The sequence below is a fragment of the Polyodon spathula genome, chromosome 4 (genome assembly GCF_017654505.1).
Source record: "Polyodon spathula isolate WHYD16114869_AA chromosome 4, ASM1765450v1, whole genome shotgun sequence".
Taxonomy (NCBI): Eukaryota; Metazoa; Chordata; class Actinopteri; order Acipenseriformes; family Polyodontidae; genus Polyodon; species Polyodon spathula.
In genome coordinates this window covers 58,049,583-58,062,848 of record NC_054537.1, presented here as the reverse complement: position 1 = coordinate 58,062,848, position 13,266 = coordinate 58,049,583, and the positions used below count along the sequence as shown (strand labels likewise).

General features: G+C 37.8%; 1 protein-coding gene across 2 annotated transcripts in view; it reads left to right on the top strand.

Moving 5' to 3' along the window:
* Positions 1–9,572: 9,572 nt before the first annotated feature.
* Positions 9,573–13,266, top strand: part of LOC121314665 (tyrosine-protein phosphatase non-receptor type 23-like) — a 35,628-nt gene continuing 31,934 nt past the window's right edge. For both annotated transcript variants that reach the window (XM_041248147.1, XM_041248146.1), the window contains exon 1: positions 9,573–9,787. In XM_041248147.1, the coding sequence (XP_041104081.1) occupies positions 9,704–9,787 (84 nt within the window). In that variant the 5' untranslated portion in view covers positions 9,573–9,703. The remainder of the gene's footprint in view (positions 9,788–13,266) is intronic.

Sequence of the window (13,266 nt, the reverse complement as noted above, 5' to 3'; positions counted from 1 at the left end):
ACTGAACAATTCAGCTTCATGCTGGGTGCGGAGAGCCTGGGTCATCCAGCATGAGCCCACCACACTGCAGGAGGCTATAAAAGACACAAAAAAAAACCACACACACACACAGTTGGGGAAGATCTTGTGGTGCCATGTGTAAGGGATGTATGTGAATGTTTGTTTGGCTCTGAAGCAGTAAAAAAAACTTTCATCCGTTCCAATTTCAAATAATATGGTTTGTCGTTGCATCTGTGACGTCACTTGATATAGAAGAGCAACTTGTTCAACGTCTTCAAGGTCAGAGGTTCGCTATTCAACTTGATGAATCCACAGGCATTGCTGGTTCAGCCCAATTACTGGCTTACATGAGATATGTTAGGATGGAGAAATCGTTGAGGATTTTCTTTTCTGATAATATCAGGATACTAGGGCAACTGGTAAAGAAATATTTTAAGTTCTTGAATCTTACATGTCTTCACGTTCTGTAAAGTGGTGGGATTGTATTGGATTTTGCACTGTTGGTGCTCTTGCACAAAGGTGTTACTTGCGTTAAACAAGTAACCCCAGAAGTACAACCAACCCACTCCATTGTGCATCGAGAAGCCTTAGCAGTTCGTCATTTGGAGCCAGAACTAAATTGTCAAATCAAGGCCACTTAACTCTCATGCTTTTGCTGCACTACGCAAAGAAATGGGAACTGATTATGTCCAACTCTTGCTGCACTAAGGTCCGCTGGCTGTCACGTGCACGAGTCTTACAACAAGTATTTGAGCTATTCTTCAATATTTACGGAGCACATATGTGTGTGTGGTGGGAGTGTGCGTGTGTGTATTCTGCAAAACGAATATAAAGATAATAAAGATTTAAACACAATGTGCCATCTAAAACTGAGAAAATGTTAAAATACTTGGTAACACTTTAGTTTAGGAGTTGCAAATGACACTTTATAAATGATTAATAAACACATCTGTTAATACCAAATATTATATTTACAAAGTGTTTATTTGTATTTATTTGTAGGGAAGATATACTTTTTGTTAATAACATGCAATTAACTATCAGCAGAGGTCAATTAGCCTACTAGTTTAACGACACTGTTACTTTTATATATTCCAAGTTATAAAGCATTTATACATGTCATTTACAACCCATAATCTAAAGTGTTACTAAATATCTATTCTTCTTCTTCTTCTTCTTCTTCTTCTTCTTCTTCTTCTTCTTGTATAGCCTAAGTTTTTTTTTTTTTTCTTGAAATAAGCGCGTCAAATAATAAACATATGCTTTGTACTTCATAAGTAACCTCAATGAAAACATTCGGAATTTCCAGTAGACTTGTCCAATTTTTTTTCTAAGATTAGGGAGAATTTGAAGAAAAAAAAAAGTTCTTACTGTTTAAATGCTACTGTTTACGCAGTGCACTGAGTGCTTGGCCACTGCCTCGGACCAAGCGCAACACTGCCTCATTGCCTCTTCCTGTAGATGGTGCTCCACTCCGCTGTAGGCTACACGCTGCCCCGTTCGCGTGACTGCACGTAGTCCAGGCTAGACACCCTTGTCCAGCTACTACGCTGTGTTTACTCTCTTTTGTCTAACAGCCTGCATCGCTTTGCGATTGCAGTCTACTTAAACCTTACAGAGCTTGCTGTTTTGTGTTTTCCTCCTCTATTGCAGTTCAAAAGAAAGAGACGCATGATCCTCCATTGGACTCCGACTCTGCCGGGCTCCGCTGTAGAGTTGACTGCTGGACCGCCTCAGACGCCTACTCGGCACGCTGTTTTTAATTGGGTGTGTGGATGTGTGTTTTCTTTACTGCCTTGCAGTTTAAAGAGAAAATGTTGTATGATTTCTACCGGGATCCAGCTCTGCTGTGCCCCGTTGTTGTGTTGTATATGCCGTCTTGGTCAGCCCACCTGTATGTATGTGTATTCGTTTCTTACTGCCGTGCAGTTAGAAATAGGTAATAATAAGTGTGATTCCTCCATGAGAACCCAGCTCTGCCATGGTGACTGTTATTTAGACTTGCATTTGTTGTTGTGTATTTGTGTTTTTCTTTACTGCCTTGCAGTTTGAAAGAAAAAGTAGCGACCACTGTGAATGATTTGTTCCATATTGAATTTGGTAGCCAACTGGCAGGATAGGAGGTGACACTGATTCAGAATATGAGGTTAAATAGACAGTTTTTTTTTATTTCTTGTTTAAAGTTCACACAGAACAACCAAAACGTTTACGAAAATAAACATAACAAAACCTGTCGCTAATCTCACTTCTTCAACCCTCTATTGCTTGCATGATCTTTCCTCATTGCAAGAGAATACGTATTGCATATTAAAGACCAGTCCAGGTTCTGTCCTGCTGCTGCTGGTAACTAGATCTGGTCTTGGATCAGAAAGTGTCACCAGGTATCAGGTATCAGGTGTTCTTTTACTTTAAAACCATCACTTAAAACAGGTTTTTAGGTTTTAATTTGCATTCTTTTTTCACTATAAGGTTGATTTTATAACATGATACATGTATAAATGCAATAGAAAGTATATCCCTCCTGTTAGATTGCAGACCTCTCCTTGTATCTTAAAAGAACATTCTCTGCTATTAATTATCTATTAAACAGACAGTCCCAAGTATGACCACATTTTAGATACCTTATACACATATACATAGACTTCTTATGAATAAAACGATGGTGTCTTTTGGTTGTCCGTTTACTTATGTGGAGTTTGTATATATATATATAAAAAAATGATTGGACTATTATACCATTGGTTATGTTGTTAAACTTTATATATAAGATGAACAGTAAAGCTTTAAATTGTGTGGCATAAATTAATATTAAATATATATGCACTAGATATGCAATTGCATATTAAATTAATGTTAAATTAATATTTAATAGATATGCAATTGTGTATTAAACTGTATTTTCAATTAAAAACATGTAAAAAATGGGAAATTATTACATTTTCAATAGTAACAAAATGTAATATAAATGGACGTGATATGCAGTTACATTTTCATTTGAAATTTGGTTAACATTTAGCAAGAAACCAGCTATTGCATATTTGTTAAATATTCATTTAACATTAATATCTATTTAATATTAATTTATGCCACACAATATAAAGCGTTACCCTTATTTCCCCTACTGTACTACAGATGATAAAATTATTTGTCGTGAGAATGAAATTGTGTATTAAAAACAGAATGGTATTTCTGGCTTATTTAGTTTTCCTACGCTGATACCCCAGAAACAACAAAACTGTCCATGCTGTATAAATAGTTCCTGTTCGGTCACTGCCAACTTTTTTTAACTTGCTGTTTTGAACTACCATTCCTGTCAATGTGTCATGCACTTAACACATCACTGTCTTTAAAATAAATAAATAAATAAATAGGATTACCTGAAAAGACCCATGTACCAAGTATTTTTCATGGCGATGTGGCAGGACTATGGCACTTCTGGCTAGCTGTCATCTTGGTTCAACTCTATAGGGCTGAGCTTCCCAACTACCGGACCTTTCAAGCCAATGCTTTGCAGGATTTTAACACAACCAGCTCTTTAATTGTTTAAATGATTGATAACTAGTTCAATAACATTATTAAGGAGCTGGTTGAAACAAAGACCTGCATTGGAATAAATAGGAAGGTCCATTAGTTGGGAACCCCTGATATGGGGCATTGACTGGAGCCAAGATGATTGCCTCTGCCATAACTGCTAGTTCATTTTTTGATAATTTGTTAATTTAACTTCATTGGCTTGGTGTGGTGTCTTTCTGTGTTGCTTGGCTTGAGAATGTTACGATCAGTTGACTCCCTGAGGATGGCACCACACCTTTATATAGAATAAAGAAATGTTTGACAGGAGCACAGTGAGAAGGGAGTAGGAGAATGGTGCTGTTGTGGGAGTGTAATTGCATTCTTTAATGAAAGCTTTGTCCTGGATTGTTTGATACCCTGTTAGCTGTTTTTGACCCTGCTTTGGGTGACTACTTAATTTGTGCTGATGGACCTTGGACTAGCATTTTAACTTTGAGCACCGTATTGAACTTCCCAAAGAAAATAAAGGTACAGGTATCGTCCTGTTGGAAAAACTGACCATCGTGTGTCAATTGCGTTGTCGTTGCTCAAACTTGTGACCAAAGTATCGAAAGAAAGGAATCGCTTTGTCATACATGGTGGAGAACACCATGCATGACATGGAGAGGGGGGTTAAACACACAACATGGAGAGGGGGGTTAAACGCCCGCCCCTCCACTCAGAAGCCTATAGGTCATCACAGGGTTTAAATGAGCACTCCTTTATAAAATCCCAGGGGTTGCCAAGGAAATTATAAGAGCACCCCCTTGTCACGTTTGAGTCTTATGAAGGTAAAACTCAAGAGCGAGCAGTAGTCCTAGTGGATTAATTTTCACGCACTGGGTCAGAATAAAATGAATATACTGAATCCACTGAACATGAGAGACAAATACAGACACTATACTTGTATTTAGGATAACAGTTTCTTTTCGAGAGACTATATTTAATGAAGCACAACAATGATAATATTACAACATTTTTAACAATGTTTTATACAAAAATTTTCCTAGGAGTATTACTGCCACAATAATACAAGTGTTTCACTACTTAAGCTTCTAACCATACAAGTATTAAAGAACAATGGAACGGGAAACAATTAAAAGCAGTTGCTACGTTCAGTCAGGCATACTAATCTAACTAAACCACCTTACATAATGCATGTATTAATTCTACTCATATTTAAGACATCTATAGTTCAGGCAATGAATATATGCTTACCCTCCTTCGAGATGCAATGGATTCAGACTGGCTTGGTGAAGCCAATCAGTAGGTAAATGCTTTTCAGGCTAAAATCAGGATTACACTACAGAGGCTGGGCTCAAATTCACACAAGCTCGGTTGAAGATCAGAGGTCAGAAAAAGAACCCTTTGGTATTGTTTGCTTAAAGTTTTTATGTCCAATTTTTCAGCTGCCTACCCACCTTTCATGATGTCACCACAGCCCCTCTGCTCATGCAGTATGTGGTTGCAATGTGTTTGCTAGCTATCAAGCCTACCTAAATGTTTATATTTATGCTACAAAATATTTAGCACGTTCGAACAAAAATGCACATACTACTCTAAGTAAATATAATTATAATGCATTAATATAAATCATAAGCTTATCACATTTAACTAATAAGTTTAGGATGTTAATTATACATCTTGACTTAACACCTTCACAGAAAATAGACTTCAGCCTACTTCCTTAAAAACCTGCATATAGCGAGCAATACTGCAAGATCAAACCACACCCTGACCTTTTGACTGATAAAAATACACTGCCTAGATGGCAGTTACTGGGTATAAGTTTGTTTTTAGTTAGAAAAAGCTCCTAGCTTTGGCCTTGCTTATAAATACTTGAGGTGTTGCTGCTTCACTGAAAAGGTGTTAAAAGAAAAGAACTATAATTAATCTTTCAGACAAAACTGGTGCTAGTGACCAGAAAACAAAGGTTTATGTTTTACTTGTAGAAAATAAAATATACAACTATACTTTATGATAAAAAGCATTTAGCAGCAAGCAAGCAAGCTCTTCTCTTCAGATCAAGAGGCACCCCATCTGTTTCTGTTCTTCTCTTCTCCCTCAAACAGCAAGGCTGGTCCCAGGTATCCAGTATCTTGTATCACAGTTATGGTGATCTCTCTCTGGTCAGCACCTGTAATGTACTGCAACGCCCTCAGTAAGCTCCCTACACTGCAGACATACTTCCTGTGGATCCCCAGTCTACTGGTTGTTTACACTTAAGGCAGATTGCTCTTATTATTTCCTTTCCTTTGAAATTAGACACTGGCTCTCCTGAACTAACCTCAGTATAAACACAATATGTTCCAGGGGAGCAAACTGTACAAACTCTCTTTTGAAATGGCCCTGTCTTAGCTGGTAGTCGTTACAACAATAATCTGGGTGTTTTGGAGAATCTCTTTTATTCCTGGAATTTATCACTCTCAAACCAAATCTTGTGGAATCCCCTGCAGGACAGTTGTGGAAAGTCCCGTATCTCAGTGTTGTCGCAAATACCGCTGAATCAGCTAGACTGGTCAGTAAAACATTGAATCCTTTTGTATGGAGAATCTCAGTAGCTAAGGCTCATGGTTCATCAACTGATTCAGATTTAGTTGTATTGTGTCTGCCAACTGATGATGATAAACAAACTACAAGTTAGGTGCCTGCTGATATAAAAAACAGTGAGTTTTGGCCCCCTACTGTATTCTGGATGAATAGCATCCCTTCTAAGGTGTCTCTATGTGAGCAGAAAGAAGTGTATAGTAACAATGTGTACAGACCAAGAACTATTGTACATGGTGCAGAAGTAACCCTGACACATAAATTAAAACATAATCCTCTTATTAATTGTGTATGTAATATGTGCCAAAGCAAGTCATCAGTGACTGGGCTCAGACTTTGTCCGGCGTGCAGTCATTTGACTAAACACTGTAGAATCTTGTTTGAATGCAATGATTCTGTAGGTGTTTCTTTCTCTTATTTAAATGTAAACCCAAAAAGATATTAAGAGGATTGAATGCATGAGTTGTGAAAAGGTCACTTAGTAAAATGGGCGCACCTGGGAAAATTAGAATATGAGGAAGGTGTCCCTACTAAGCGTGTACAGGTGTCTTGTAGGTACGAAGTCAAGGCCATGGCGACTCACACCTGTGATGCGAGACGATGGATTTGAGAGCCTATTGTCTTGTTCGCTGAGCCAACCTGAGCGGAACCTGAGACCGAAGTGGAGTCTTGCTGGGAGCGAGCTGAAATCCTGGACATGGATTGGAGAATTTAAAATGAAATGTATTAATGCAATAATATGTGTTATAATCTTTTTAGTGTTTGTATAATCTTTTAGTTTGGAAAATTATGTAAGTGCGTAATCAAAAGTAACGCTTAATGCTGCTCTAATCAATAATTTTAAAAATCATGCGTTCTTTGGGTATAAAATGATGCAGTAAGAAACTGGTATAAAATAATTCAGTAAGAAACTGGTATAATTTGATACATAGCCAGCTTTTGGGCAGTGGCCAGTTTTTAGGCAGTTCCTTATCAAGATGGGCTTGATTCCCAGAATTGAATGCTAAGTTTCTGCAGCAACCTTTTTAGCCCAAGAAAATGTTGTTAAATGTTGAAATAAGGTTTAATATGCTTGCTTTTTACTATAAACTATTTGTGCGTGTAAGACCATATGCTTAACCCTGCCTGTTATGATAAAATGTATAAAATTGTTTCTCATCAAGACAAGTTTACATTTAAAATAGTTAGTAATCGTGTTCTATAGGGAGTAAACTGTCTAGTTTGAAAGATGATGCAACATAAAGAGATGTTGTTTGAAATATAAAATAAGAAGCTTAAACAAATAATAAAAAGTAATTTTAAAAGTAGAGGATGGGTTTTAAGAAGGTAAAACTTTATAACTTGCTGTGAGCCTGTCTTAAAGTTGTGCCGGAAAGTGAAGGGATAGTTGGCATGAAGAGCGGAGTTCTCTTATCAAACAGCATCAAGGTTAGAGAGTGTCTTCTCACCATAGAAAAATTGGAAAAAACCTTGATTATCGCTGGAAATTGGAAAGCTAAGTGCACAGCTAGCGAACCGGTTTTAGCTGGTTTGTGTGCTGCTGAAAAAAATAGGAAGTCGTCTGCAGTTTAGCTTAGTTCGTGCTATTAGGAAATTCATAGGACAGAGACATTATAGTCTTACACTTAAATAGAAAACAAATAGATTATCCATGAAGAAGAAACTCTATATTAGAAAAACATAAGATGGAAGTTCCCTATAATATCTGTTAAGCACACACCTGTAAAGAGAGAAGGAAAATATAATTATAACTAATAGTGTTGTATATATTTCAAACAACACTCATATATTCAAAATAATGTTATTTTCTTTGTTTCACCTAACTTTTTAGATAAAGGAGGGGTCGAGAGATGAGCTGGTGAGATCAAGGTTGGATGTGTAGACCAGGTGTCGTATCTTGAAAAGTTGCTGACACAAGGCTCTAAATTTTTAGGCTGTTCTGTGCCACAAAGATAAGGTTGGGCTTGATAAAGATTCTCCATGTATTCCTATGGAGACGAATCCTATAAAAACTCACACTTTTCGCAAAGGGGTACCACATTCAAGACCTCTGCTTGACAGGGTGAAGTGGTCCATCACTTGCAGATCTCCACCAGACTGATTCCTTTGTTCACGCTACTTTTCCTTATAATAGGAGGTAAGCATATTACTAACATTGTTATATTTTACATGTATTGGTTGTATTGCTATAGGGTTTTGAAACTATGTTTTGGTTTTAAGAGTGTTATATTGAATGAAACTGAAATGTAGAAGTGGGTGCTTGTAGACCGCGTGTATTGGAATTTGGTGGTCTGATCAACCTACCTTTCCAATATTAAAAGCATTTTAATAAAGCGAAAGAGCATTGCTCTGATTCGTAAAACTTAAAATGAATGAGTCTTGAGTGTTTTTTTCTTGATTAAATAAAGGTTAAATGGACATACTTACAGCTCGTCCAGTGCTTGAACCTAAACCACTTGGAGTTTATAACATCTCTGTCCTCCTAACGTCTTCCCCTGAGTTAAGAGTGTGTGCGGAGTAAATAGAAAATAAATAAGACCGAATAAAAAGAGTACGTGAAAATCTGCGAAATGCAGCAGACGTCTGCTCACATAAATACACTAATCTGGGCACACATGGGGCCATTTTAATGTCTCTAATATAATATGGACTTGCCTCCATATCTTCCACTTTCCACTCCTCTGTGCTGTAGTCAAAGTCAGTGGGTATTTGCAACAACACATTAGACAAGGAGCCTACCTGAACACCAGTATTCATTTTATGTATTCTCCACACCATGCCAGGCTCAAGTGTTTTGATTAACTCCGTGACACAGTAATAAATATTTTGCACTTATTTTTAAGTGTGAACATGTCCAGTATAGTTATCAAATGTATTTTTGACAGGAATTAATGTTTTAATAATCAGTTTTACTAAAAACGTAAAGGTCCTCACTGCAACCGGATCCCTGATATTTGTATCCAGTTCGTCGGTTCCAAAGCAGGAACCGGTTCTCCGATTTCAAAGAAACCGGTAGCTCTGTAGCGATCTACAGCATGGCGCCAGCAAAGAAATGTTGGCAATAGTATAATAGTAAGCATTTTATTTATGTATGTATCTACATGTTTATTATACTAGTGACTGGGGTTTAATTGTTTTTGTTTTTGAATTTTTTCTCTGTAATTCTCGGACATAGTGCAATTCAATGTAATTAATAATTGGTGTTAATTAAACGGCATTGTTAATCGGCAAAAAATCTTATTTTTTTGTTATTTTATTTTCTGTGGCAAGGGGGCGATGACTAAGCTCACTTGATCCTTAGGGGGCGTTGTTACGAAAAAGTTTCAGAAACACTGCACTAGTTAGACACATCAAATGGACTAAATGTGGTTTAAGATTAAATTGAGACAGGACTACACTCCCCACAATCCAACTCGAGGGGAGACCGACACCAATGACGTTGCTTCGCTGGTTTCCTTTTCCCCAACTTCCTGTACGAGTGTAAATGGGACACAGACGCACAAGAGAAAGGCTGGGGAAACGGAATTAAAAATCGTAACTGCTGAAATAGCAATTAATATACCAAAACAAACTAAAACACCACAGGATAAAAGCGGTGTGTGAAATGGAGGCGGTGCCTCGAATGCCAATGATATGGCTAGACTTGAAGGAAGCCGCAGAATTTCAGTTCGGTCCCTCCGTGAAACAGGTAAGAGGAGAACGAACCAAGAAGTGTGTGTGTGTGTGTGTGTGTGTGTGTGTGTGTGTGTGTGTGTGTGTGTGTGTGTGTGTGTGTGTGTGTGTGTGTGTGTGTGTGTGTGTGTGTGTGTGTGTGTGTGTGTGTGTGTGTGTGTGTGTGTGTGTGTGTGTGTGTGTGTGTGTGTGTGTGTGTGCGTGTAACTACATAAATACACTAATCTGTGTGTGTGATCGCGGTGTGTAGTCTAGAATTTCTGACCTCGACATTAAAAATAATCAGTGGTGTTGTTGGAGCATGTAATTCCAGGCCCCGCTAGTACTTGTAGCATTATTATTGTTTTGACTCCCAATATCGCAGAGTGTGACGTTTGCATCGTATGTATGCGTGTGTGTGCGTGTTAATGGTGGACTGTTGTCATCGCTCTAGATGTGTTGCTAGAGATGATGAAACCAGGAAGGATCGCATACATCCGCCCCCTCTCTTGATCAAGATGACGATTGTGTAATGTACGGACTGTCTGGGAGTGACCGACTGTATACTGTTTACAGTCTGTCACAGTTTGTGTTACAGTTTGTCTGCATGTATATGAATTCAAGCTCCACTGTATATTAATTATTGTTGGAGACCAGGTCAAAGATTTCTCTTAAGTTATGGTTTTGGTTGGCTTGGTGTCCCAGGAGGATTGCTCTGGCATAATCTATCAGATTTCTAGACTTTTCTCAGCTTGGGTTGACTCCAGCTTCAATCTGCTGACCAAACCAACCTGGCATCTACTGTACAGTAGCTGAAACAGCTTAACTTGAGCTGGGTCTGCCCTGCGTGCTACTGAATGTGACCGTTCTTCGTGTTTGATCTGTGCTAGGCAGGGCTAGATTTGGAAATTATACAGCTTTCAAGAAATGTATTCATATAAGATTAATTTTTCACTCCCCAGTATTTGGAGATTGTTAACACACATGTATATACTTAATTTGTTTTCACTGCAGTTATACCTCCTTTCACCCTATTCCTGTTGATGTAGACAAACAGTTTAATGATAAAAAAAAATCTAAGAAGTGTGTGTGTGTATATATATGGCGTATACCATGGCTTACATACTGATGCACTGCTTCACATTGAATAAGTCACTACGCCCCACTACATTCTAAATTCCATGACAAACTGCCATTTTATTTGTTATTAGTTACAAAACCACTGCCAAAAATGAGTACATTTAATCTATTTCTTATCATATATTTGGGGATGAAAATCCACATAACTGGTACAATACCAACTTTCTGAGTGAAGAGAGAAGTCCATCTGAAAAAAAATAATAAATAAAATAAGTGCACCAGTACAAATAGACACATAATAGTAGCTGAGGACAGCTAAATGAAATAGAACAAAACAAAGACTGAGGCACTGTCCCCTGACACCGTGGTGGGACTGGTGTGTAAAGTCTGGTTCGATAGTCTACTTAATCTGGTATGACGGACGCAAGGGTGTCAGACAAATATCAAAAACATATTTTGAGATCCAAAAGGATGAACATGTACTAGAATATGTGTGCCTCGCATATAATGACTTAACAAACTCACTTCAAGATCCGGCTTCAGTCTCTATCGCAGCTGCTCTCCTTACTTCCTTATTGTCATTTGAAACCCCGTCCATCATTACAGTTTGTGCGTATATATATATATATATATATATATATATATATATATATATATATATATATATATATATATATATATATAAGTAGGGTGCTCAACTTGTCACGAGTGAACGACTTTACAAAACAGTGGAAATGTTGTGTAGTGAATTGTTATGTAGTGTGTGTGTGTGTGTGTGTGTGTGTGTGTGTGTGTGTGTATATATATATATATATATATATATATATATATATACTTTTTGTTGTGACTTTCTGTTATTTGGAATGTAATAAACGAGAACCAAAACAGCGAGTTCTTTTCGCCTTTGTTTTACAAGCCATTTCCACGTTTGTTTTATTTGAAGTGTTTAAAGTTAAATTTCAGTTTTCATTTGCTTGTTCAGTTACAAAAAGGCACTTTATGAAAACGTGTCAATGGCCACTGTTTACTGTGAAGCAATGGCAAGGAATGAAAAAAGTAAAGTAAAAATAAATAAAATGCAGTGTCAGCATATGTACATTTTGTAAATTATCAATTTGTAAATTGAGTGAATATAATTTACATATATACAGTGGTTTGCAGAAGTATTCTCCCCCTATCAATAATGTTAAATTTTGTTGAATTACAAATAATTTATGCACAGGTTTTCAAACAATTTTTTTTTTTTTTAATTCAAAGCTGCAGTGGTTAAACTGAACACTGTTATATGAGCAGGTGGTTTAATGTCAGCAAAACTTGCAAAGAAAGTGTACAAAATGAAATTTGCTGGTTGCATAAGTATTCAGCCCCTTAAATCAGTACTTGGTAGAAGCACCTTTTGCAATAATTACTACTGTGAGTCTTTTTGGATAGGTTTTGGACTGGATAAGTTTGTTGGGGACCATGGAATCTTCAAGTCTCGCCATAAATTTTCGATTGCATTCAAGTCAGGACTTTAACTGGGCTGCTCAAGAACATTAATTCTCTTCTTGTTCAACCACACCAGTGTGCCTTTGCTTTGTGCTTTGGGTCATTATCCTGCTGAAATGTTAATTTCCTCCCCAGTTTCAGAGTCTTGGCTGGCTCAAGCAGGTTTTCTTCAAGGATTCGCCTGTACTTTGCACCGTCCATTCTCCCCTCTTTCCTGACAAGTGTCCCAGTCCCTGCTGAAGAGAAGCATCCCCATAACATGATGCTGCAACCACAATGCTTAACAGTTGGAATGGTGCTGACTGGGTGATGTGAAGTGTTGGGCTGGCGCCAGACGTAACGCTTGGAATTTAGACCGAAAAGTTCAATTTTTGTCTCATCTGACCACAAAACCTTTTTCCACATGTCTGCAGTATCATCTACATGCTTTTTCGCAAACTCCATGCGTGCTTTAAGATGAGGCTTTTTGAGTAATGGCTTCTTTCTTGCCACCCGTCCATACAGGCCAGCTTTGTGTAGGGACCGGCTTATTGTTGATGTCTGAACACTGACTCCCCATCTCAGACACACAACTTTGCAGATCTGTCAAGGTAATTGTTGGCTTCAGAGTGACATCCTGAACCAGTTTCCTGCTTGCCTGGCTGCTCAGTTTGGGAGGGCAACCTGATCTGGGTAGTGTCTGGGTGGTATGATGCTGAGAGAGATAATCAGCGCCTTTGACATTTTCTTGTACCCTTCTCCTGCTCTGTGCCTCTCTACCACTTTATTCCTGACTTGTTTCGAAAGCGTATTGGTCTTCATGGTTGCTTTGTTAGATCACTATGTAAGCAGCAGCTTGAAAGTCTTTATATACCTGAGGGAAACTATCTACAAGTTAAACCACTTTGAGTACACAGAGACTGAAACCATTTCCCAAATTTTGTGACCTTTCAAACAAATCATTTGCAC